The 22435-nt window shown below is 42.8% G+C and overlaps 1 protein-coding gene across 2 annotated transcripts in view; it reads left to right on the top strand.

Annotated features, from left to right (window-relative positions):
• MAP3K1 (mitogen-activated protein kinase kinase kinase 1) overlaps positions 1–6990 on the top strand; it is a 116967-nt gene extending 109977 nt beyond the window's left edge. For both annotated transcript variants that reach the window (XM_077462701.1, XM_077462702.1), the window contains exon 20: positions 256–6990. In XM_077462701.1, coding sequence (XP_077318827.1) covers positions 256–405 — 150 coding nt within the window. In that variant the 3' untranslated portion in view covers positions 406–6990. The remainder of the gene's footprint in view (positions 1–255) is intronic.
• Positions 6991–22435: the final 15445 nt, after the last annotated feature.

The raw sequence follows: 22435 nt of genomic DNA, 5'->3' as shown, positions 1-22435 counted from the left end.
CCTGCAAACCGCAATTTATATATACGGTACGTATTGTGGTTGGCAAGTGGTTATAAGCAAACAGGCATTTTTGCATGAACTGTAACACAAAACTAAAGTACTCATCAGGGCTTGATGAGCAAATAATTCATAACCTGCAATCAAAATATTTTTTTTTTTTTTTTTTTTACTAAGACCCTGACCATATCTTTGGCCTCTCCAGTGCTGCATCAAAACTACTCCTTATATATTTTTTTATTTTCTTTTCACATTTAGATTGCAAGTGCAACAACGGCCCCGTCAATCCCTCCACATCTGTCTCCAGGCTTACGCGATGTCACTCTTCGATGTCTGGAACTTCAGCCTCAAGACCGGCCACCATCAAGAGAGTTACTGAAACACCCGGTCTTTAGAACAAAGTGGTAGAAGCATTCTCTACAGTAGACCATTTGAAGATTGCTACTGAGATAGAGACAGGGAACTCTGTTCCTCTATAGCTGCATGTCCTGTCTCTGCCATACTGTACATGTGTGTAATGTTTGTCCCTCCCTGCCCTGTGCATGACCACTTCATACCTGGAACAGCTTCAGAACAAGGAGGACTTAAAAGATGAGACAAAATGTGTGCCTTGTGGGAGATTTCTTTCCAAAAATCGAAATGAGAAAGAGATACTGCTCCTTTTTGACTTTTAATTGTATCTTTTTATTTATTATATATAAAACACATCTTGGTGTGTGCTTTGTAATTTTAGTGAAATTTGCATGAACGTTACTTTGTGGGCCATGACTTCTGGCATCTATTTAAAACATCTACAGCTTTCTGAAGCTTCCACTGAGAGGAGTCATGACGGCAATGCGGGGCAGAGCCTGTAATTTAGTGTATTTGTCTGATTGCAGTATACATGGCCATAGAGATTATTGCAATGTGTAAATACTGACTACACTGTATTTTACCACAGCTGTACCACACAGAACCAACCTTTTTGTTGCCGCTTTTCTTCATTTAGAGGATTCTGTCGTGTGTGTGTGTGTGTGTGTATGTATGTATGTATGTATGTATGTATGTATGTATGTATTCAAATTTTTGGGCAACTTGTACCCAAAAGCTTTTTCCTTTTTAAGACAATGACTGATCTGGATCTGATGGAATTGGTCTTCTGGTCATTCTATCAACCTCTGATTAAATATGGTTATATAAGGATATGTACACATGTAGAATTGGACTTTGCTTTTGTGGGTATTTGTATCCAGCAACAGAACAGGATGCAGTTGGCCATGCCTGTGCCTGTCATTGCAAGGCCAAGCTCATATCCTGGAAATTGATGGCCTTCAGTTTTCCATTAGTGAGCAGGCTTTAATCATTGACTTTTAAAAAGGACGATTGGGGCATAGCTCCTGCATAGAGCTGCACAATTAATCGTTAAAAGATCACAAATCAACCACCCTCACGATGCTAATCAGCTGTTTCCACGATTCTATGTAAACAGTGCAGAGCCAAGCTGTCAAAGTGTCAAATGTTTATCAACATTTCTCACTGGAGAGAGAGAGAGGGAGAAAAGATATACAATGTATCTCTGTTCTTTTAGCTAAAGGAATGAACTTTGGTCAATAAATGAGGGCTGTTTACCCACTTAAAGACCAAACCTTTTTCTGACATTTGTTGCTTACAAGTTAAGACATATTTTTGCTAGAAAATTACTTGGAACCCCCAAACATTATAGATATATCTATATATATATATATCTCCTAGAGAATAAAATGGTGGATGTTTCAATATTTTGTCACTGTATTTGCGCAGCGGTCTTTCAAAACATGTTTTTTTTTTTGGGGGAAAAAAATACACTTCCATAAAAGAGAGAAGTAAAGGTAGCACAATTTTTTTGGTTTTAATGTGGAAGATGTTACGCTGCGGGAATCGTGATCTTTATTCTAAGCTAAAATATTGTAATTCTCATTTTTATTCAGAATCGTGCAACTCCTGCAACTCTTTTTTAGTGAGTGTCTGGGTAAGACAGTAAGTATAGCCTCACAATATATCTCTGTACATGCACTGTCAACGTTGGCCACCAGCTGACCAGATCAGTCACATGTACAACCAGTTCTCCTCTGCAATTGTATGTCGGTCTTTTCAACCAAAAACAAATGTTATTGGCCACTCATTTCTCAATAGTATCTTAATTTGTGTTACAATCTTTATTTCCTCTGGTATGCAGAAAAGAGAATTTTAGGGATGGTAAAGAAGGTAATAATTACAATTCTAAAACAAAATGATAGCTATGCAGATGTTAACGTACTTTTTTTTTTTTTTTCCCCGAGGGGGGTCCCAACAGTCATTGTGGGAATAGTGGAAGCCAGATGAATAGGTTTTCTGTTTATCTTGGGACCACAAGATTTTATTCTGGACCCATTAGTGAACTTCTGCCTAAGGCTTTTGCCAAGGTAGCTTAAAGAGGGAGTCCGCCGGGACTCCGCATTTTTAATTTTTTTTTTTTTTTTTTAAAAGCCAGCAGCTACAAATACTGCAGCTGCTGACTTTTAAAATAGTGACACTTACCTGTCCAGCGCGCCCGCGATGTCGGCACCCGAAGCCGATCTCTAGGTCGCCTGTCGGGTCCTGCCGCCGCCATCTTGGGTATGGGAATCAGGAAATGGAGCCTTTCGGCTTCATTTCCCGGTTCCCTACTGCGCATGCGCGAATCGCGCTGCGCAATAAGGACGCTCCCCGCTGCCTCTGGGATCTGTGTGTTTCCCAGCAGGCAGCGGGGCACTTGCGGGAAGGGGCGGGCACTTGCGGAAAGGGGCGTACGTTACGCCCCTTTCCGCAGAGAGATATCCCGGAAGTGGGTGCAGAATACCTGTACTGTACAGGTATCTGCACCCCCCTCCCCCCTGAAAGGTGCCGATTGTGGCACTGGAGGGGGGGAGGGTTCCGATGAGCGGAGGTCCACTTTAGGGTGGACCTCCGCTTTAAATGTTACAGGTAATCTCCACTCAATCTAGTGTTTCAATTTAAGGTGGGTGCCTTTTGAGCTGAATATTATTATAAAGGATTTGTTATATAGTGCCAGCAGTTTGCGCAGCGCTTTACAACATGAGGGCAGACAGTAAAGTTACAATACAATTCCATGCAGGAGGCATAAGAGGGCCCTGCTTGTTAGAGCTTACAATCTAGGAGTATGTAATTCAAATTGGTCAGCAACCATGCAAAGCTTCAGTAACCAGTTTGAATGAAGTTGGACTGTCCCTCAAAGCACCCCCTCCTATTTAAAAATGGCATATACCTTAACCATGGGGTTCTGATGATCACTATGTGGGCTTCAGACCCCCAAACATGCACCTTGCAGTTATTGATTTCAGTTGAAAGAGTATCTGCAAATGTTGACACTGGCTAGTATATGTAATTTGCCAAAAGGTCAGATTCAGGGGGCTCTAAAGATAAGTGTACATATCCTTTAAAAAAAAAAAAAATAATCAGCTTTTTTTCATTGCAGCGAACAATAAAAGGTAAATGACTGATTTTAATCCATTCAGTTCCAGATCACTCAAGCATTGTACCTGACCACTCACTGTTAGTTTTTTATTTTGGTAAGGTATTGTGTGTTGATTTCTCAGTCTGTTCTCCCGATCAGTAATGTCTGAGAAGTGAAAATGTTGTTCTTTGTCTGGAATATTCAGGTTTAATATTTTTCTACTAAAAGTATTTTGAAGTATAGTTCTATTTCAAACCAAATCAAGAAGACTGTAACTTGACCACTCTCACTGTCTGTCTGCTGACCCTGCGATTTTCCTTCTATCGTACATCATGGATTGGAACTGGCTCATATGCAATGTTTATAGCAGAAGCACAAAAAAAGCTACTTGAAGATCTGCTATACCCCAATAGTTTTAAGATATTTGCTGCTCCTGGGGCTCTTAAACCTGCTGATCATATTGTGTTCCCACCTCAGGCATGCCTAATCCTAGGAGGAAGATGGTCAGTGTCATTATACATGCCAGCAGGCAGCTACCTTTAAGCTTGTTTTACTGTTGTCCGTTGTTCTCTGACTCCTTACCTGCTGAGTTTTTAGGATTGGATTGACTTGCTCCTAAAATGTTTACTTTTCAATCCCTGCAGCCACTGCCATTTTGGAATGCATTATCTGCATCTGCAAAAAAAATTATCCCCAGTACTACAGGGTTGTTGATGTAGGTACACTTTTTAGGCTATATGCCATGACATTGACGAACCTTGACAAAATGTCCTGTCCTGTGATCATCCATTGATGCAGTAGTATTAAAGGATAAGTTCATTTTTATGAACATGTTACACCCATATTTTAACATCTACAGCACTTGCCTGCTCCCCCCCCCCCCCCCCCCCCCATCTTCTCCTTGCACCTGCTGTCCCCACCCACATGACTGATTGTGAATCCATGAACTACAACTACTGACTATCGGCTTTTGTGGCTGACAACTTGTAGTTCTTGGTGAACTACCAGATCACTGATGAGTGCTCTATGTAGTTCATGGTTCATGCTTCTTGTCAGTGTAGCGGTCTGCCCTTGCCTCCAATATGAGAAGGCAGTTACTGAATGACAGTTTTCAGGAGCCTGTGATTCTGCGTGCAATGCTTTACAGGCTCCTGTGAAGAAAAAATAATAAATGCATTTTTTTATCTGCAATAAATGTGCATTTAAATTTTTTATTTTTATTTTATAAAGGTGAACCTATCCTTTTGAAAGTGTAGGGATGTTTGTACTCCCCCCGCATTACCAGAACTCCCCAATATTCATGTATTGTGTTTTACAATACTGTGGGGTATCATAAGCTAACCATCCTAAAAGCACCACTTTTGTAGATTGCAATTATTACTTAACATGTTTTAGGGCCCATGCCCAATGGATCATCGTAGCTAAAATTTGGTATGCTGCGATGCCATACATTTTGAACAACACATCTTGACTGCAACACACCACATTGGCCCTTTGCATGTCAGTGGCTCCAATGTTGCCCCTCTTTGTCATTACTTTAAGGCCTACACTACAGTATACACCCATGCAAAGAAAGGGCTGTTTGTCTGCACAGGTGTTCTGTGAATCCCCATGCAGGCAGTCCCATTCATGTCAATTGGGATGCAGCGGCTGCACGGACAGCCTTTGCTCCCATTTTGGCAGGCGTATGGGTCTGGGTGCATGGCCACAAATGCATACTGTCTGCATTCGGGGCTGTGCATCCACACCTGTACAGCTGTCAAATGGGATTCTCCTTTGAATCCCTCTGCAGGCAAAAACAGCCCTGGAATGGGTGTGCGCTCATGTGAGGCTTAAGTTTTTTAATCCAGGAGCAAGTATGCAGGTCTGGAAGTCAGAGTTAAATCCTTATCTGCATGATTGTCCCCATTTATTGATGGAAAGTATTCAGGCAAGAAGAACAGCAGGACACCCTGGTAACTAGAATTTAAAGAACTAAGCACTGGTGGCCTCCATGGGTTTTTCTCTAAAGGTTCCTTTTAACATTGAAGGCTATATGTATATAAGGCACTGCTAATTCAGAACCCTGTGGATCAGGTACACGATTACTATTTTACAGACTTGTTGATCTCATTGCCTCACCTTATGTTATGAGATGTATCAAGGTGATGTAGATCTGATGCAAGTCCAGCCTGCTGTAGCTTTACTTGGCTATATAGCTTGGACAGAACAAATGTGCCCCAACCGTGTCATTGAGCCCTAAATGAGCCAAGCACTATCTGTGTCTATCTGGTTGGTGAAATACTGACTTAACAGGTTAATATACTGTCATATTTTTATTCTCTTGTCTTTTAATGCATGTAAAATAGAAGGAAGATGGCAGCTCTTTTGCTTTGTTCTTTGTCTTTTTATTTTTTTATTTTTTTCTTCTATGGTTAAAATTTCAATCACTTTTTTTTTTTAACTCCTTGGAAGCCGGTTGGGGTTGTTGCACAATGAAAACTAATAAAAAAGGTTATTCTGACTCTCAGGATCAACTTGATAAGCTATTGTACATTTCAGCAAATGTACTTTGTATGGATCTGGAAGGTTTGTTTTAGATAGTACAGAAATGCATGCTGAACTGTATTCAAATGTGAATTTTACAAATTTGGACATTCCTCTTCTTCTTTTTTTTTTTTTTTTTTTTTTTTTTTTTTTTTTTTTCGTGTGCGTGACAGACAAGCATATTCCAAAGAGTTAAATTATATTCCGTAATGTGAAATTAAGTAGCTCTAACTGTATTTTACTTGACAGCTATGCTATGGCATATAATTATTTTTCTTGAAGTCTTAAATATTCATTAGCTGCACGTTCCCCTTGCTACTGATAACACTCTGTTGGATTTTATATACTGGAAGATTGTTGGCTGTTCTATTGCTTTTTTTTTTTTTCTCCCTATGCATAAATGAACCTCAGCTAATCAGTATTACTCTCTCTAGATTCCTGTCCTTTCCACATTTCAAATTCCTAAGTCTTGCTTCCACTTAGGAGTTTGTCCTCCACTGGCCCTGCTTGCTGGCAATTGTGCTGTCCTATTTTTATGCAGATTGTGATATAATCTTATTTTCTTTGGATCAAAGCTGGACTGAAAATCGTAATTGTATAATTATTTTTGTGACATTCTTAATGTTATTTGGTACTTGTTAAGTTGTAAATAACGGCTACTGCTTGTTTTATTTCAGTCTCTACTACCTCAGGTGTCCTATAGTGTTTTTTTTTTTTTTTCTTCTTCTACCAAAGTTGACTTTTCACAATGAGACTATACTTGCTGTAAGATTGATTCCTAAGACTTCCAGGGCTCAAGGGCTAATTTCTCTTTAGCACCTTTAACTGTGCAAGCAATTGTTGCGGAAATCTCTGGGTTAAGAAAAAATTGGCTTAATTGTATCCTTTGTTATTTTAAATATATCAAGATATTTTAATTATTAAAGGTTTTTAACCCATGAACCGATTTTATAGTATAATTTGTACCTATTTTGGTGTTTTTGTCTTTATAGTAAATAAAAAAGATTTTGAACAAATCTGCTTTTGTTTTTTCTTCATGATTCGTTATTAGGCCTCATTCACACAGGTGTACTACAGCATGCACCCTCTACGAGGGCCGTGTTTGTTTGCAGGTATGCACGGAATACCTGTGCATCCCCAGACAAAGGCAGTCCCATTTATGTCAACTGGGACACAGGGGCTGCATGGACACAGCCACTGCTCCCAAAATTACAGCTGTAAGGGTGCATGGTCTCAAACGCACACTGCCTGTTTGAGGCCATGCTCCCACATAGCTGTCAAATTGGGAGCTTGTCTGGGAAAACATAGCCCTTGCACAGGTGTAATACTCCCATGTGAACAAGGCCTTAGAGCAGCGTTCACTAAATGGCAGCCTGTGGTCCAGAACTGGATTGATTGGCAGTCCTGCCTGGACTGCTGCAATGCCACTGCTGGGTGTCCTGTCCCCGGGCTTCCCGCCTGGCCACCGTTGTCATCCCCCTAGGGGGCGGGAGGAGCTGCAGATCGGGACTGAGGGGCGGGAGCTGATCAAGTTTATCTTAACAAGTGGGTGATTACCTGCCTTATTAATATGGAAAGACTCTCACTCTCTGTCCCCTACATAAATGTTAATTCAAGACCCCTGCCTTAGCGGAATGCCCTGGAACAAAACTGGTGAATTTTGTGCTTGCAATGCTAAAAACTGTTACTGCAGGAACTGTCAGCTAAACTAGCTTTAGCACCATGTGATTTCCCTGCAGTCCCCGCACCCACAAATGTGCTGCGGTTTGAGATACATGGGGGTGCCATTTAAGAATGAATGGCAGCCCTGCACGTTTTTAAACAGTAGCGAGTTTTGGGTGCAGGGATCTCTGCGATACCTGCAGTAGTGTGGACCAGGCCTTACACCAGAGAAGCTCAGACAACCATTATGTACAAAAGGATGGCAGCTTTGTGTTTCTTGTTACAGATTTTCTTTTAAGTGTAGCTTACAATATAGGTAAATCAAGAATCGATAAGAGAATAAAGTGCAAACACCCTTAATATATATTATACATAAGGTATAAGGAATTAATCGCTCTTAATCAATGGGGTATATATGATCTAAGAGGAGTGCAAAGTGCATCATTTTCCACAATGGTGATGATGTGTGAAAAATGATCTTAATGATCTAAAAAAATGCAAAGATTGTCTACAATAGTGATAATTTAAGTAAACCATTATGGTGACATAATCCATCTTCCATCATCAAACACACTGTGCATCCACCACCAGCTGTAGAGGCTGCTTACCAGCTCCTGGTGACCCCTTGTTATAGGGGGTCAATGTACACCTGTGGTTTAACACCCAGCCGGGGCCTTTGCATCTCAGCACTGCTCCGCAAGGCTCCTGGTGACTCCTTATCAAGGGGCTCAATGTAAACCTGTGGTTTTAACACCCAACTCCTTTGTCCGTGTTTCAGCACTGCTCCACAAAGAATTTGTGTATCAAAGGGAGATAGGAGGCCTTCACTGGTGTATTTTTCTGGAAGCTAAAATGGCACTGGACTGGATGTGTGGATGAAACTTCCTGTTTCTCGTATCCCGTATTACTCTTTCTCCTCCCGTCATCATGCTCCTTACATGTTCATACATGAGTACTACAATACACCCTGCTGACTCCTTTTTTTTTTGCATCTCTCTCTCAATATGAGCTCAGCTGTACAGTTGAGACTCTGCACACCGTTTTCAAAAAAAGGAAGTGGTGTGCAGAGAGTCAACTGTACAGCTGAGCTCAGACTGTGAGAGGGAGCTTTGCGGTGCTGAGATGTGGACAAAGGCCCTGGCTGGGTGTTAAGCCACAGGTGTACATTGACCCCCAGTAATAAAGGGTCACCAGGAGCTGGTAAGCAGCCTCTACAGCTGGGGGTGGATGCACAGTGTGTTTGGTGAGACCCCTTTCACACCAGGGCGTTTTGTAGGCGCTATAGCGTTAGAAATAGCGCCTGCAAAACGCCCTAAAGAAGCTGCACCATTGTGTGTAGTGTGAAAGCCCCGAGGGCTTTCACACTACAGCGGTGCGCTGGCAGGACGTCAGAAAAAAGTCCTGCCAGCAGCTTCTTTGGAGCGGTGTGTTTACCGCTCCTCCACCGCTGCTGCCCATTGAAATCAATGGGGCAGCGCTGTAATGCCGCCGGCAAAACGCCGCTATTGCGGCATATTGCCGGCGGTTTTAACCCTTTCGCGGCCGCTAGCGGGGGGTAAAAGCGCCCCGCTAGTGGCCGAAATGCGCCGCAAATCCGGCGGTAAAACGCCGCTAAAAATAGCGGCGTTTTACCGCCGACGCTATCAGCGGTGTGGTGTGAAAGGGTCTGATGGAGGATGGATTATGTCACCATTAAGCTCGTTTACTTCACTTTTCACTATTGCGGACAATCTGTAAATTTTTGTATTTTTTAGATCATGAAGATCGGTTTTCACACATCACTATTATGGAAAATGATGCACTTTGCACTACTTTTAGATCATATATACCATTTGATTAAGTGTGTGTTTTTTTTTTTTTTTTTTTTATTCATTATACTTTGTGGATATTGAGTGTTTGCACTTTATTCCCTTATTGATTCTTGATTTGCTATTTATTAAGTGCGATTTTCACAATTTTTCCAGTATTGTTTGTGTTGCACATAGAATTGCTGCTTTAATTTTAATTACTTTTTTTTTTAATGTTCTTTAGCGCAGTTTTTTTTTTAAGTTTTTACAATATAAGCAACCTGTTCATTCCATTAAGTGGTGATCTGTCACTGTTAATTATTAACTGCAGGGGATTAGTAAGCTAGTGAGCTACTTGGTGATTGTCATACAGAGTCGGAGATTCTATTCTTCAAACCTCTCGCCTTACGTTTGGTTTGGTACATATGTGTAGAATCTTCGTTGAAAAAGGTTGGTCAGCCGAAGTGCCATTCAAGAAGCTCATGGCTGGTTTTCCTTTTTGTGGTGAAAAGCTGTTTGGGGAGGACTTGGACAAATATATCCAAAAAATATTGTGGGAAAAGTACTGGTACCCTTTCGCCAGTTAAGAAAAAGAGTAAACGTCCCTCATTTAAACTGGCTCCAGTGCCAGGGGCATCAGCCTCCAGGCAGTCATGACTGCTTCCACCGTCAGGTTCAAGAGGTATACCTCAGGGTTAACCCCAGTGACAAAGTCCTGGGCGAGGAAACCCGCAAGACAGAACGCTAAATCCTCTTTATAAAGGGGCACCCATGCTCGTTCGAGTGGGGGAAGACTTCTGAATTTCTCAAAGTTCTAGCAGGAAGAATTTTGGGACAGATGGGTGGTCTCCACAATAGCTCTAGGTTACAAACTAGAGTTCAGAGAATTCCCATCTCCTCACTTCCCCAGGTCAAATGTCCCCAAAGTTCCAGAGAAAAAGAAGTCTCTCTTTCTAGCATTAGACCGACTTTTGTCACAAAAGGTCATGGTGGTTCCTGTGGAAGAGTAGGGGTCAGGGTTTCATTCAAACTTTTTCACGGTACCAAAACTAAATGGGGATGTCGGGTCCATTCTAGATCTCAAAGATCTAAATAGATTCCTGACGATTCGCTCTTTTCGCACGGAATTAAACCGATCATTTGTCTTCATCCTACAAAGGGGAGAGCTTCTGGCATCAATCGACATAAAGGATGCATACCTGCATATACCTATTTTCCCCGCTCACCAGAAGTATCTGCGTTTCGTAGCAGAAGGACTTCATTTTCAGTTTGTAGCCTTGTCTTTCGGTCTAGCTACTGCAACTCAGGTGTTTACAAAACTTCTGGTCCTTCCCCTGGCCAGATTAAGGACTCAAGGTATAACAATAATGGCATACCTGCTCTTAATAGACTGGTCGTTAGTCCGCTTGGACCAAAGCGTGGTCACCACAGTCAATTACCTGAAATACCTAGGTTGGGTCATCAACCTAGAGAAATCTTTAAAACCAGTAATAAGATTAGAGTACTTGAGTCTGGTCATAGATACAGCCCAGAAGAAGGTGTTTTTACCCCAGGCAAAGATCAGCGCCATAAAGGAGCTGGTCCAAGGGGTCAGGGCAAAGAAGGGTCCTTCCATTCGCCTTTGTATGAGGTTGTTGGGGAATATGGTGGCTTCATTCAAAGCAGTTCCCTATGCTCAGTTTCATTCGAGACTGCTGCAAAACAGTATCCTATCGGCCTGGGACAAGAAGATTCAGGCACTAGATTTTCCAATGCGTTTATCGCCAAAAGTACGCCAGAGCCTCAGTTGGCGGAGGATATTCGAGAATCTGCAGAAGGGGAAATCCTTCTTACCGGTTACCTGGAAGGTGGTAACAGATGCCAGCCTTTCAGGTTGGGGAGCAGTCCTGGAAGAAGTGTATGTCCAAGTTAAATGGTCCAGAACTGAAAAGACCTTGCCCATCAACATTCTAGAAATTCGGGCAGCACATCTAGCCCTAAGGGCCTAGAGCTTCAGGTTGCAGAATTCTGTCAGGATTCAATCCGACAATGCCACAGCAGTGGCTTATATCGATCACTGAGGGGGCACCAGAAGTCGTCAGGCAGCCCAGGGGGAGGTACACCATATCCTAATCTGGGCAGAAAAACATGCATTTCGGCAAACTTCATTCCAGGGTTAGAGAACTGGCAGACGGACTGTCTGCCAGTTGTTCCCGGGGAATGGTCCCTTCACCCCGATTTTTCACCGCATGGGAGGTCGCTCACATCCTTTAGTGGGCAGAGCGACATGTATTGGCCATTTACATCCTGGGAGTGGAGAACTGGCAGGCGGACTACCTAAGTCGCCAGATGCTGGACCCAGGAGAATGGGCATTGCATCCGGTGGTATTCAGGCTACTTTGCCTGCGATGGGGCACACCAGATGTGGATCTCCTGGCCTCCCGTCTCAATTTGAAGGTGCCGAGATTCATGTCCAGGACAAGAGATCCTTGGACAGACGCGTTGGACACGCTGTTGGCTCCGTGGGATCTGTACCTGCTGATCTATGCCTTTCCTCCGCTGAAACTGTTACCACCCCAGATTGGCCACGGCTTCCCTGGTACGCAGACCTAGTGCGCCTGGTGGCGGACGCCCCATGGCGACTGCCGTTACGAGAGGATCTGCTGTCTCAAGGTCCGGTTCTCCATCCTGCTTTATCATTTGCTGGTTTTAACGGCATGGCTATTGAGAGCCAGGTGTTGAGAAACCGGGGTCTTTCAGACTCGGTGATTTCAACTATGCTGAGAGCACGGAAATCTTCTAGGAAAATATATCATCGTACCTGGAAGGCCTACATCTCCGTGTGTGTGAAGAAAGGATGGCGCCCGCGCTCCTTTTCTATATTCAGGATCCTGCTGTTTCTACAGCAAGGGGTAGACCAGAAATTGGCTTTAAGCACCATTAAAAGACAAATATCTTTGGCTGTCTTCTTTCAGCGAACCCCTGGCGTCTCACTCTCTAGTGAGCACTTTTGTTCAAGGGGTCCGACATGTGGTTCCTCCGGTGCGTCCACCGTTACCCCCGTGGGATCTGAACCTGGTGTTATTGGCGCTTCAGAAGCCACCATTCCCAGAAAGTGGTCTTTCTAGTGGCCAGGAGGGTTTTGGAACTGGCAGCTTTGTCTTGCAAGTCGCCCTATCTGGTTATCCACAAGGATAAGGTGGTGTTGCGTCCACAACCTTCTTTTCTGCCGAAGGTAGTTTTGGCGTTCCACATCAATGAAGACATTGTGTTACCATCTCTGTGTCCTAAACCGACACATCCTAAGGAGGTGGCCCTCCATTCCCTGGACATGGTTCCGGCTCTGAGGCTACGGCTCCCTTTCGGAAGTCAGACTCCTTGTTTCTTTCGGTGGCTGGTCCGAAAAAAAGGCATGGCGGTCTCGTTGGCCACCATTTCCAGGTGGATCAGACATATTGTAGTACAGGCCTACGCCTTGAAGGTGCAGGTGCCCCCCTTTCCGGTCAAGGCCCACTCCACCAGGGCAATTGGAACGTCTTGGGCCTTCTGACATCAAGCGTCTGTCGCTCAAGTGTGTATGCAGCGACTTGGTCGTCTGTTCACACCTTTATGAAATTCTACAAGGTAGATGTCGGTGCATCGGCTGATGCCTGTTTTGGCCGCAAAGTTTTGCAGGCGGCCGTGTAATTGCAATTGCACTTACATTTTTTTCCTGGTTTTTGGTAAAAACACAGTACCTTTAAATAAATGCACTGTTGCATTTGTTACCGCAAGTTCTGAGGCGGTTTGGAGGTAGTGGCTCCCAGATTGAGGAGCACTCTGTTTTTTTGTGGGTAAAAAAGTTCTTGGTTATTCCCACACACTGTTGTTTTTGTGGGTAAAGTTTTTATACTACTTCCCACTTGCCATGGTGGATGAAGGTTTTATACTGTTTTTTTTCCCACCCCTCGTTTTGGCACTGCTCAGGGACGTCCTGATGGTATAAGAAAGGAGCTGTGTCAGTCGGTGAACGTAAGAGAAAATAGGATTTTTTGTACTCGCAGTTCACCGACTGACACCGCATCCTCCCCTCCTATTTTTTTTTTTTTTATGTTATACTGCTTGTTGATATACTGAGGCTGCAGTAGCAGGCTGAGGGGTTGTTACCTAAGGGACCGCCCTTGGGTGGAACTAGAAAGTTCTAGTTTTATTATAACATTTTAACATGTTCTGCCTAGTCATCACCTGAAGGTGGTGTAAAAACCCAATGGTCTAAGAAAGGAGCTCTGTCAGTCAGTGAACTACAGAGAAAAGGATTTTACGTTGAGTACAAAAAATCCTATTTTTCTCCTTGCGCTGATAGTGTGAGGAGAAAAAAAAAGCTGATCACTGGTGGCTCTCAGAGGGACATCAGTCCCGATTAAGGAGCTCTCCCGCCAGCTCATCTGTGCCCACCTGTACCACCTGCCAGTGCACATCAGTGCCACCTATCAGTGCCTCATCAACAGTGCTGCCCATGAGTGTCACCTACCAGAGCCCATCAGTGCCATCTATCAATGGTACCTATTAGGGCCCATCTGTGCCCATCAGTGTCGCCTCATCAGCGCATATCAATGAAGGAGAACAATTACATGTTTGCTAAATTTTATAACAAACTATGAAACTTGATTTTTTTTTTTCCATCTTTTTTTGTTTGTTTAGCAAAAAGTTAAAACCCCAGCTGTGATTAAATACCACCAAAAGAAAACTGTTGTATTTCATTCAAAGTGCATCAGCGCTGAAAGCTGAAAATTGATCTGGGCAGGAGGGGGGTTTAAGTGCCCAGTAAGCAAGTGGTTAAACAGTTATAGACACTTATTTTTAATGATTTACATAGCTATACCTGCAAGTGGCCAGCCTGAAGTGATTTAGCAGTATTTATTTGCTGACTAAAGTTTCACTTTAAAGTGGTAGTAAACCGCAGCCTTTAAAGAAAAAAAAACCTGCAAAACAGTGGCATAATATGCTAGTATGCATTGCATACTAGCACATTAATTAAATGCTTACGTTAGAACGAAGCCCTCCAGTGGCGCTGACGGGGCTTAAATCTTCACCCAATCTTCCAGGTTCACATGCTTTTACCGTCTGAGTGTCCGAGCTCTGATTATGTCACTCGCATGTACCTAGGCGTCACGGCTGCAGCAAAGAGCATTGAAGGGACGGCACAGGTATACCATCCCTTCAGAGTGGATGTGCCGGTGACATCACTGGCTGCATGCAGTGGGAATATCTCCTAAACACTGCAAGTTCAAGAGATTTTCACTGTAACTACAGGTAAACCTTATGATTGGCTTACCTGTAGGTACAAGTTAAAAAAAAAAAAAAAGACTTCCACTTTAACCACTTGCCGCCCGCCATATAGCAGAATGACGACGGCAAAGTGGTTTCAATATCCTGATCGGAAGTCATATGACGTGATCAGGATATTGAGCCGCTGCGCAACCCCGGGGGAGTGCATCGCGGCGATTGTTGTTGCGGTGTGTCAGTCTGACTACGCGCAACACAGATCTAGGTAAAGAGTCTCTTTACCACGTGATCAGCCTTGTCCAATCACAGTTGATCACGATATAACCAGGAAGAGCCGGTGATCGGCTTTTCCTCATTAGCGTCTGACAGACGCGATTAGAGGAGAGCTGATCGGTGGCTCCCCTGATGGGGGGGGGGGGGGGTCTGTGCTGATTGTTTATCAGCGCAGTCCCCCCTTGGATCCTGCCCAAGACCACCAGGATGCCGCCTAGGACCACCAGGATGGCCATCCACACTGGACCACCAGGTATGCCCCTTAGACCCCCAGTCAAATGCACATCTGTGCCCAGACAGCTGCCAATCAATGCCCACTGACAATGTCTACCACTGCCAGTGCCACCAGGGATTCCCATCAGTGCCACATATCAATGCCCAGCAGTGCCACTCATAAGTACCCATCTTTTCAGCCTTTCAGTGTCATCCATCAGTGCATATCAGTGCCCATCGTCGGTGCCCGTTGGTGCCACCTTATTAGTGCCTGTCAAAGAAAACTTGCTTATTTACAAAATGTTATAACAGAAACAAAAGCAAAACTTTTATTTTTTTTCAAAATTTTTCGGTCTTTTTTTATTTGTTTAGCAAAAAATAAAAACCGCAGGGGTGATCAAATACCACCAAAAGAAAGCTCTATTTGTGGGAACAAAATGATAAAAATTTTAGTTTGGGTGCAGTGTTGTATGACCGCGCAATTGTCATTCAAAATGCAACAGCGCTGAAAGCTCAAAATTGTCCAGAGCAGGAAGGTGTATAAGTGCCCTGTAATTGAAATGGTTAAAGTCAAAAGATCGTTTCAATTATAATAGTTGGGGAAAAAAAAGCGTTTACTTGCTTTCTGCAGATCCTCCATTTAGGTAATATTGAGGAGGAGGGACCAGCAGAAAAGCTCTGATTCTGTCTGTGTGCAAATGCATTATGAGACATGCAATCCTGCTGTGGGCCATGTGGATAGATTGTCTGTCTGATCAGATATTGTAATTGATACATTGGTGATATGCTTACCAATCCTAATGTCTAAAGTGTGGGGGGTTCTATCAATATCCTGCAATCCACAAGGGTACTGCAGTAATTACAAATAGGCTTTAAAGCTCTGTAGGCATTTTGCCTCTTGCTTTTAGCTATAATAGTGAAAATGAGATGTTATTTTAATTTTCCGCCACTAGATGGTGTAGTGTTATATTTTACATTTTATCTCTGTAGACAATATTGCCTTTTGCTTTTAGTTATAATAGGGAAAATGGGATATTATTTTAATTTTCCACCACTAGATGGTGTAGTGTTATATTTGACATTTTATCTCTGTAGGCATTGTTGCCTTTTGCTTTTAGTTATAATAGGGAAAATGAGATGTTATTTTAATTTTCTGCCACTAGATGGTGTGGTGTTATATTTAAACTTTTTTAGTTATATGAATGAGATGGCGATTCTGCAATTTCTGTAATCATGTAATATTTCAGTTGCTGTATTTGAAGAAAGATTTTTTCACATTGAAAGAAACTAAAATGGTGCTATTATGGTACAAGACCAGAAATCAGTAGTCTTTTTCTCCTTCGCCTATCTGTTCCGGTATATAATGCGTTCCACTGTGGTCAGAGCTCGTGTTTCTGTTTCTCCCTGATGAGAGCAGCTGTGACAAAATGCATAGGGCAGGGCACATGCTCTGACATTACCGCACATGCAGGAGAGCAGCACGTCAATAATATAATAACAAATTATAGTGGATAGCTATGTGGCTGCCAGCAAGCAGTTAAATATAACAATAATACGGTGCAATTTTACCAGAAAGAGCAAACATTGTCCTAGAAGACTTTATAAATAAATTTAAAAAAAGTCTCAAACAGTATTTCCAATGTAAAACATGGGAAAATTAATCTTCCACCACCTTCTTAGATCACGCCACTCTTTTAGGTGTTAGAAACAACAGCAACCACCACCACCTCCTTGTGAAATGGAAACTCGCCAGACATAGATTCTTTAATCACAACAGCATCAAACGCATGTAAGGATCCCTCCAGGTATGGCAGCCTCAAGCCTCCTCCACTTAATCTTGCCAGGAGCCATTAAATATTGCCATTAATGCTGTTTGGTTTTTTTTTCATTACCACTTGCCGCTTCACTCTTGCAGATATACTGCACCAGGCAGTCTCAATCACGTATATCTATATGACTGAGCCTCTTTCCAGGTTAGGAGCGTGCAGCACATCCCTCCTGTGACCGTTATGTCTATTGGACAACGCAGATAACTGGTATCTGTGTATCATGTGATCGCTATGATTGGTCACAGCAGTCACATGATAACAATGTAAACAACCTGTCATGAATGGCTTTCCATTCATGAACAGCTTGCTTACTGTTGTGATCTGTGATTGGCGCAAAGCAATCACATGGTACTTTTTTTTTGTTTTTGTTTTTTTTAACCACTTCAGCCCCGGACCAATTGTCAGCCTAAGGACCAGAGGTCTTTTTACAATTTCTCACTGCACTGCTTTAACTGGTAATTGCGCAGTCATGCAATGTTGTACCCAAACGAAATTTGCGTCCTTTTCTTCCCACAAATAGAGCTTTCTTTTGATGGTATTTGATTGCCGCTGCGATTTTTGTTTTTTTGCAATATAAATGGAAAAAGAGCGAAAATTTTGAGAAAAAAATATATTTTCTACTTTTTGTTATAAGAAAAATCGAATAAACTCAATTTTAGTCATACATTTAGGGCAAAATTTATTCAGCCACATGTCTTTAGTAAAAAAATGTCAATAAGCGTATATTTATTGGTTTGCGCAAAAGTTATAGCGTTTACAAACTAGAGTACATTTTCTGGAATTTACATAGCTTTTAATTTATGACTGCCTATCTCATTTCTTGAGGTGCTAAAATGGCAGGGCAGTACAAACCCCCCCCCCCCCCAAATGACCCCATTTTGGAAAGTAGACACCCCAAGGAAATTGCTGAGGGGCATGTTGAGCCCATTGAATATATATTTTTTTGTCCCAAGTGATTGAATAATGACACAAAAAAAAAAGTTTACAAAAAGTTGTCACTAAATGATATATTGCTCACACATGCCATAGTTATATGTGGAATTGCACCCCAAAATATATTCTGCTGCCTCTCCTGAGTACGGGGATACGACATATGTGGGACTTTTTGGGAGTCTAGCCGCGTACAGCACCCCGAAAACCAATCACTGCCTTCAGGATTTCTAAGGGTGCAAATTTTTGATTTCACTCCTCACTACCTATCACAGTTTCGAGGGCCATAAAATGCCAAAATAGCACAAACCCCCCCCCCCCCCCCAAATGACCCCATTTTGGAAAGTAGACACGCCAAGCTATTTACTGAGAGGCATGTTGAGTCCATGAAATATTTTATATTTTGCCACAAGTTGCAGGAATATTACAATTTTTTTTTTTTTGCACAAAGTTGTCACTAAATTATATATTACTCACACATGCTATGGGCATAAGTGAAATTACCCCCCAAAATAAATTCTACTGCTTCTCCTGAGTATGGGGATACCACATGTGGGGGACTTTTTTGGAGCCTAGCCACGTAAGGGACCCCGAAAACCAAGCACTGCCTTCAGGATTTAAATATAAAACGCTACCAAAAAACCTGTTAGCGATCGCAGGGATCAGGCCTGACTCTGCAAACGCTGCAGTTATGTGTTTAGTGTTTTGTAAGTGACAGTGGTCGATCGATACTGCACTTGGGTGGGCTGGGCGGAGGGGCAAAACGCAGGTGCCAGCAGGTGCCAGCAGGTATCTGGGCTGATCCCGCTAACAATGCGTTTTTTTGGAACCCTAAACTGCTGGGGACGCTAGTAGAGATCTGATCAGATCAGATATTGATCTGTTCAGATTCTATACCACTACCGGAGGTTTATGCTTTGCACATGTGTGTTAGCGGTACTGGCACTAACCTAGCGCTGCCTGCGGCGACGCAGACCCTGACCCTAAAACCTAATTGATATCACCCTCCGGGTGATCAGGGGGTTAAACCTTTATTGGGTAATAAATGGTGGGTGCCCTGATGCTATAAAAAGCAAACTAACTAACCAGAGTCACCCGTAACACTTATACGGTGATCACTGGTGAAAGGGTTAACTAGGGGCAATCAGGGGGTTAAAATCTTTATTAGGTAGTATATGGGGATCCCTGGCGCTATATAAAAACCTGACGGGGAACCTAAATAACTAACTGGCTAACCAGCGTCACCAGTGGCACTTATACAGTGATCGCTGGTGAAAGGGTTAAAAATGATTGCTTAGTGATACTGGCAAAAGGGGGTGAAAGGGTTAACTAGGGGCAATCAGGGGGTTAAAACCTTTATTGGGTAGTATATCGTGGTACCTAGCGCTATAAAAACCTGGCTGTGAACCTAAAAAAATAACTAGCTACCTAGCGGCACCAGTGACACTAATGCAGCGATCAGAAAAACGATCGCTTAGTGACACTGGCAAAAGGGGGTGAAAAGGTTAACAAGGGGCAATCAGGGGGTTAAAACCATTATTGGGTAGTATATCGGGGTACCTAGCGCTATAAAAACCTGGCGGTGAACCTAAAAAAAATAACTAGCTACCTAGCGGCACTAGTGACACTAATGCAGCGATCAGAAAAACGATCGCTTAGTGACACTGGCAAAAGGGGGTGAAAGGGTTAACTCTAGGGGCAATCAGGGAGTTAAACCTCTATTGGGGGGGTAGGGGGCTACCCTGGACCTAACACTAACTGCCCTGACAGTTTTTACTGTTACAACTGACACTAAATGCAGTGATCAGTAAATAAATGATCACTGCAATCAGTGACACTGTGACTGGGAGGGGGGGGGAGATTTGTGTGCCTATGTGTACCTACATGTCAGTGTAGTGTTTGGTGCACTTACTTTCTGTGTTCTCCTCGCAGTCCGGTCAAAAAGACCGCCCCGAGGAGAATGACATCACTTCGGCCATCCCCTCATCCCGGATCGCTCCTGAAGCGAAATGGACCGCCGCATCCAGCGGGATGGGGTCTGATTGGACCCCCCACCCGCTGGAAGGCAAGCACGTACATGTACATGCTTGTGCCTGTCGGTGCCATTTCACCGACGTACATTGCCATGCGGCGGTCCTTACGTGGTTAAATATATTCTCTAACCAGTCAGTGTTCCTGACCACCGCCACACCAGACATTTAATGACACTGTACTGCAATGGTGACGATATGTAAAAGAAAATTGTAAAAAGACAACAAATTTTATTTAACGTCTTCATTTTCCAAAAAAATTACAACTTCAAAAAACAAAATACTTTGGACTGTCTACTTTCCAAAAAGGGGTTCATTTCGGGGGTATTCCTACTGTCCTGGCACTTTGAGGCCTCAAGAAATGAGATCACCAGTCAGTACATCAGAACTGATCAATTTTCTAAACTATACAGTTAGGTCCATATATATTTGGACACAGGCACATTGTTCATACTTTTGGCTCTGTATGCCACCAGAATAAAATGAAAACAAAACAATCTAAATCCATTTAAATTGTAGATTTCAACTTTAATTCAAGGGGTTGAACATAAATATCAAGTCCAAATTTATGAACTGCAAACATTTTTATACACAGTCCCCTCATTTTTAGGGGCTGAAATGTAATCAAATGTAAATTTTTTATATTTTGTTGAGAATCCTTTACTGGCAATGACTGCCTGAAGTCTGGAACCCATGGACATTACCAAAGACTGTGTCTAACTGCAGCTATCTACCGTTCTTTGTAGGTCTTTCTGCCTTTAGTTTTGCCTTCAGCAAGTGAAATGAATACGCAATTGGGTTGGGATCAGGTGATTGACTCGGCCATTGCAGAATATTCCACTTCTTTTCCTTCTAAAGCTCCTGGGTTGCTTTTGCAGTGTGTTTTGGATCATTGTCCATCTGTACTGTGAAGCGCCATCCAATCAACTTTCCTGAATTTGACTGAATCTGGGCTAACAGTATATCACTAAACACTTCAGAATTCATCCAGCTGCTTCTGTCTTCTGTCATATCATCAATAAACACGAATGACCCAGTGACTACACCTTTTTTTTTACAGATGACGTTGTGCGCTTTGGATCATGAGCTCTTCCAAGCCTTTTCTGCATTTTTCTTCCTGTCATTCTTGTACAGATTAATTTTAGTTTCATCGGTCCAAAGAATGCTTTTCCAGAACTGGTCTGGCTTTTCTAGATTTTTTTTGGCAAAGTCTAATCTGGCTTTTCTATTCTTCAGGCCTATGAATGGTTTGCACCTTGTGGTAAATCCTCTTTATTTAGTCTCATGAAGTCTTCTCTTGATTTTAGACTTTGACAATGATACGCCCACCTCCTGGAGAGTGTCTTTCACTTGTCTGGATGTTGTGAATGTGTTTTTCTTTACCATAGAGAGGATCCTGCGACCATCCACCACTGTTGTCTCCTGTGGATGTCCAGGCCTTTTTATGTTGCTGAGCTCACCAGTGTGTTCTTCTTTCTTCAGAATGTACCAACCTGTTGAGTTGGCCACTCTTAATGTTGCTGCTATCTCTCTTATGGATTTGTTTAACCAAAGACATGTAACAGAATACTCTTTGGCCTAAATGTATAAAGAAATTTGATTTTATTGGGTATTTTTTATAACAGAAAGTAGAAAACATAGTTTTTTTTCAACATTTTCGGTCTTTTTTTTCGTTTATGTAATAGAAAACGTGGTGATCAAACACCACCAAAAGAAAGCTCTATTTGTGTGAAAAAAAGATAAAAAATTGAATTTGCGTACAGTGTTGCATGACTGTGCAATTGCCAGTTAAAGTAGCGCAGTGCACAGGGCTTAGAACACCTGTCAATTTTTATTGCGGTCTGTTTCCCCATTAGAGAGAATCGCCCTCTCTATTTGTTCTACTTATTATTATCACTGAAAGTAAAAGAAAATCCCTCATTTTGGGTTGGCACCAGAAGAGGATTAGGGGAAATCTCCTCTCACTTCCTTTCGTGCCTATGGGACAGAAAGTAAAATCTCACCAATCAGACAGAAGGCAGGAAGGGTCAGTGTGACATATGGAAGGCGGGAAGGATCACTATGGCACATGGAAGGCAGGAGGGATCACTATGGCACATGGGAGGCAGAAATAAAGGATCACTATGGCACATAGAAGGCACGAAGGATCACTGACACATGGAAGGCAGCAAGGAACATTATGGTACATGGAAGGCAGGAAGGATCACTATGTCACACAGAAGGCAGAAATAAAGGATAACTATGTCTCATGGAAGGCAGGAAGGATCACTAAGGCACATGGAAGGCAGGAAGGAAGGATCATTATGGCACATGGCAAGAAGGGAGAGAGAGGGGAGAGTTCACTCACGGCTGGCTGGTCTCCCGAGGCTCAGCCAGTTATATTGTGTGCACTGCTTCAAAATTCCCGTCCACACAATCCCTTCACAGCCACAGGATTGGCTGCATGCCGGGGTTTGTGGGGAGACACGAGGAGAGGTGGAACAGATCTAGCCT

The sequence above is a fragment of the Lithobates pipiens genome, unplaced genomic scaffold, assembly GCF_037356315.1.
Source record: "Lithobates pipiens isolate NorthernLeopardFrog02 unplaced genomic scaffold, aLitPip1_a1.2 Scaffold_3, whole genome shotgun sequence".
Taxonomy (NCBI): domain Eukaryota; kingdom Metazoa; phylum Chordata; class Amphibia; order Anura; family Ranidae; genus Lithobates; species Lithobates pipiens.
The sequence above is the reverse complement of the archived record's forward strand: the minus strand, read 5'-3'. Positions and strand labels throughout refer to the sequence as shown.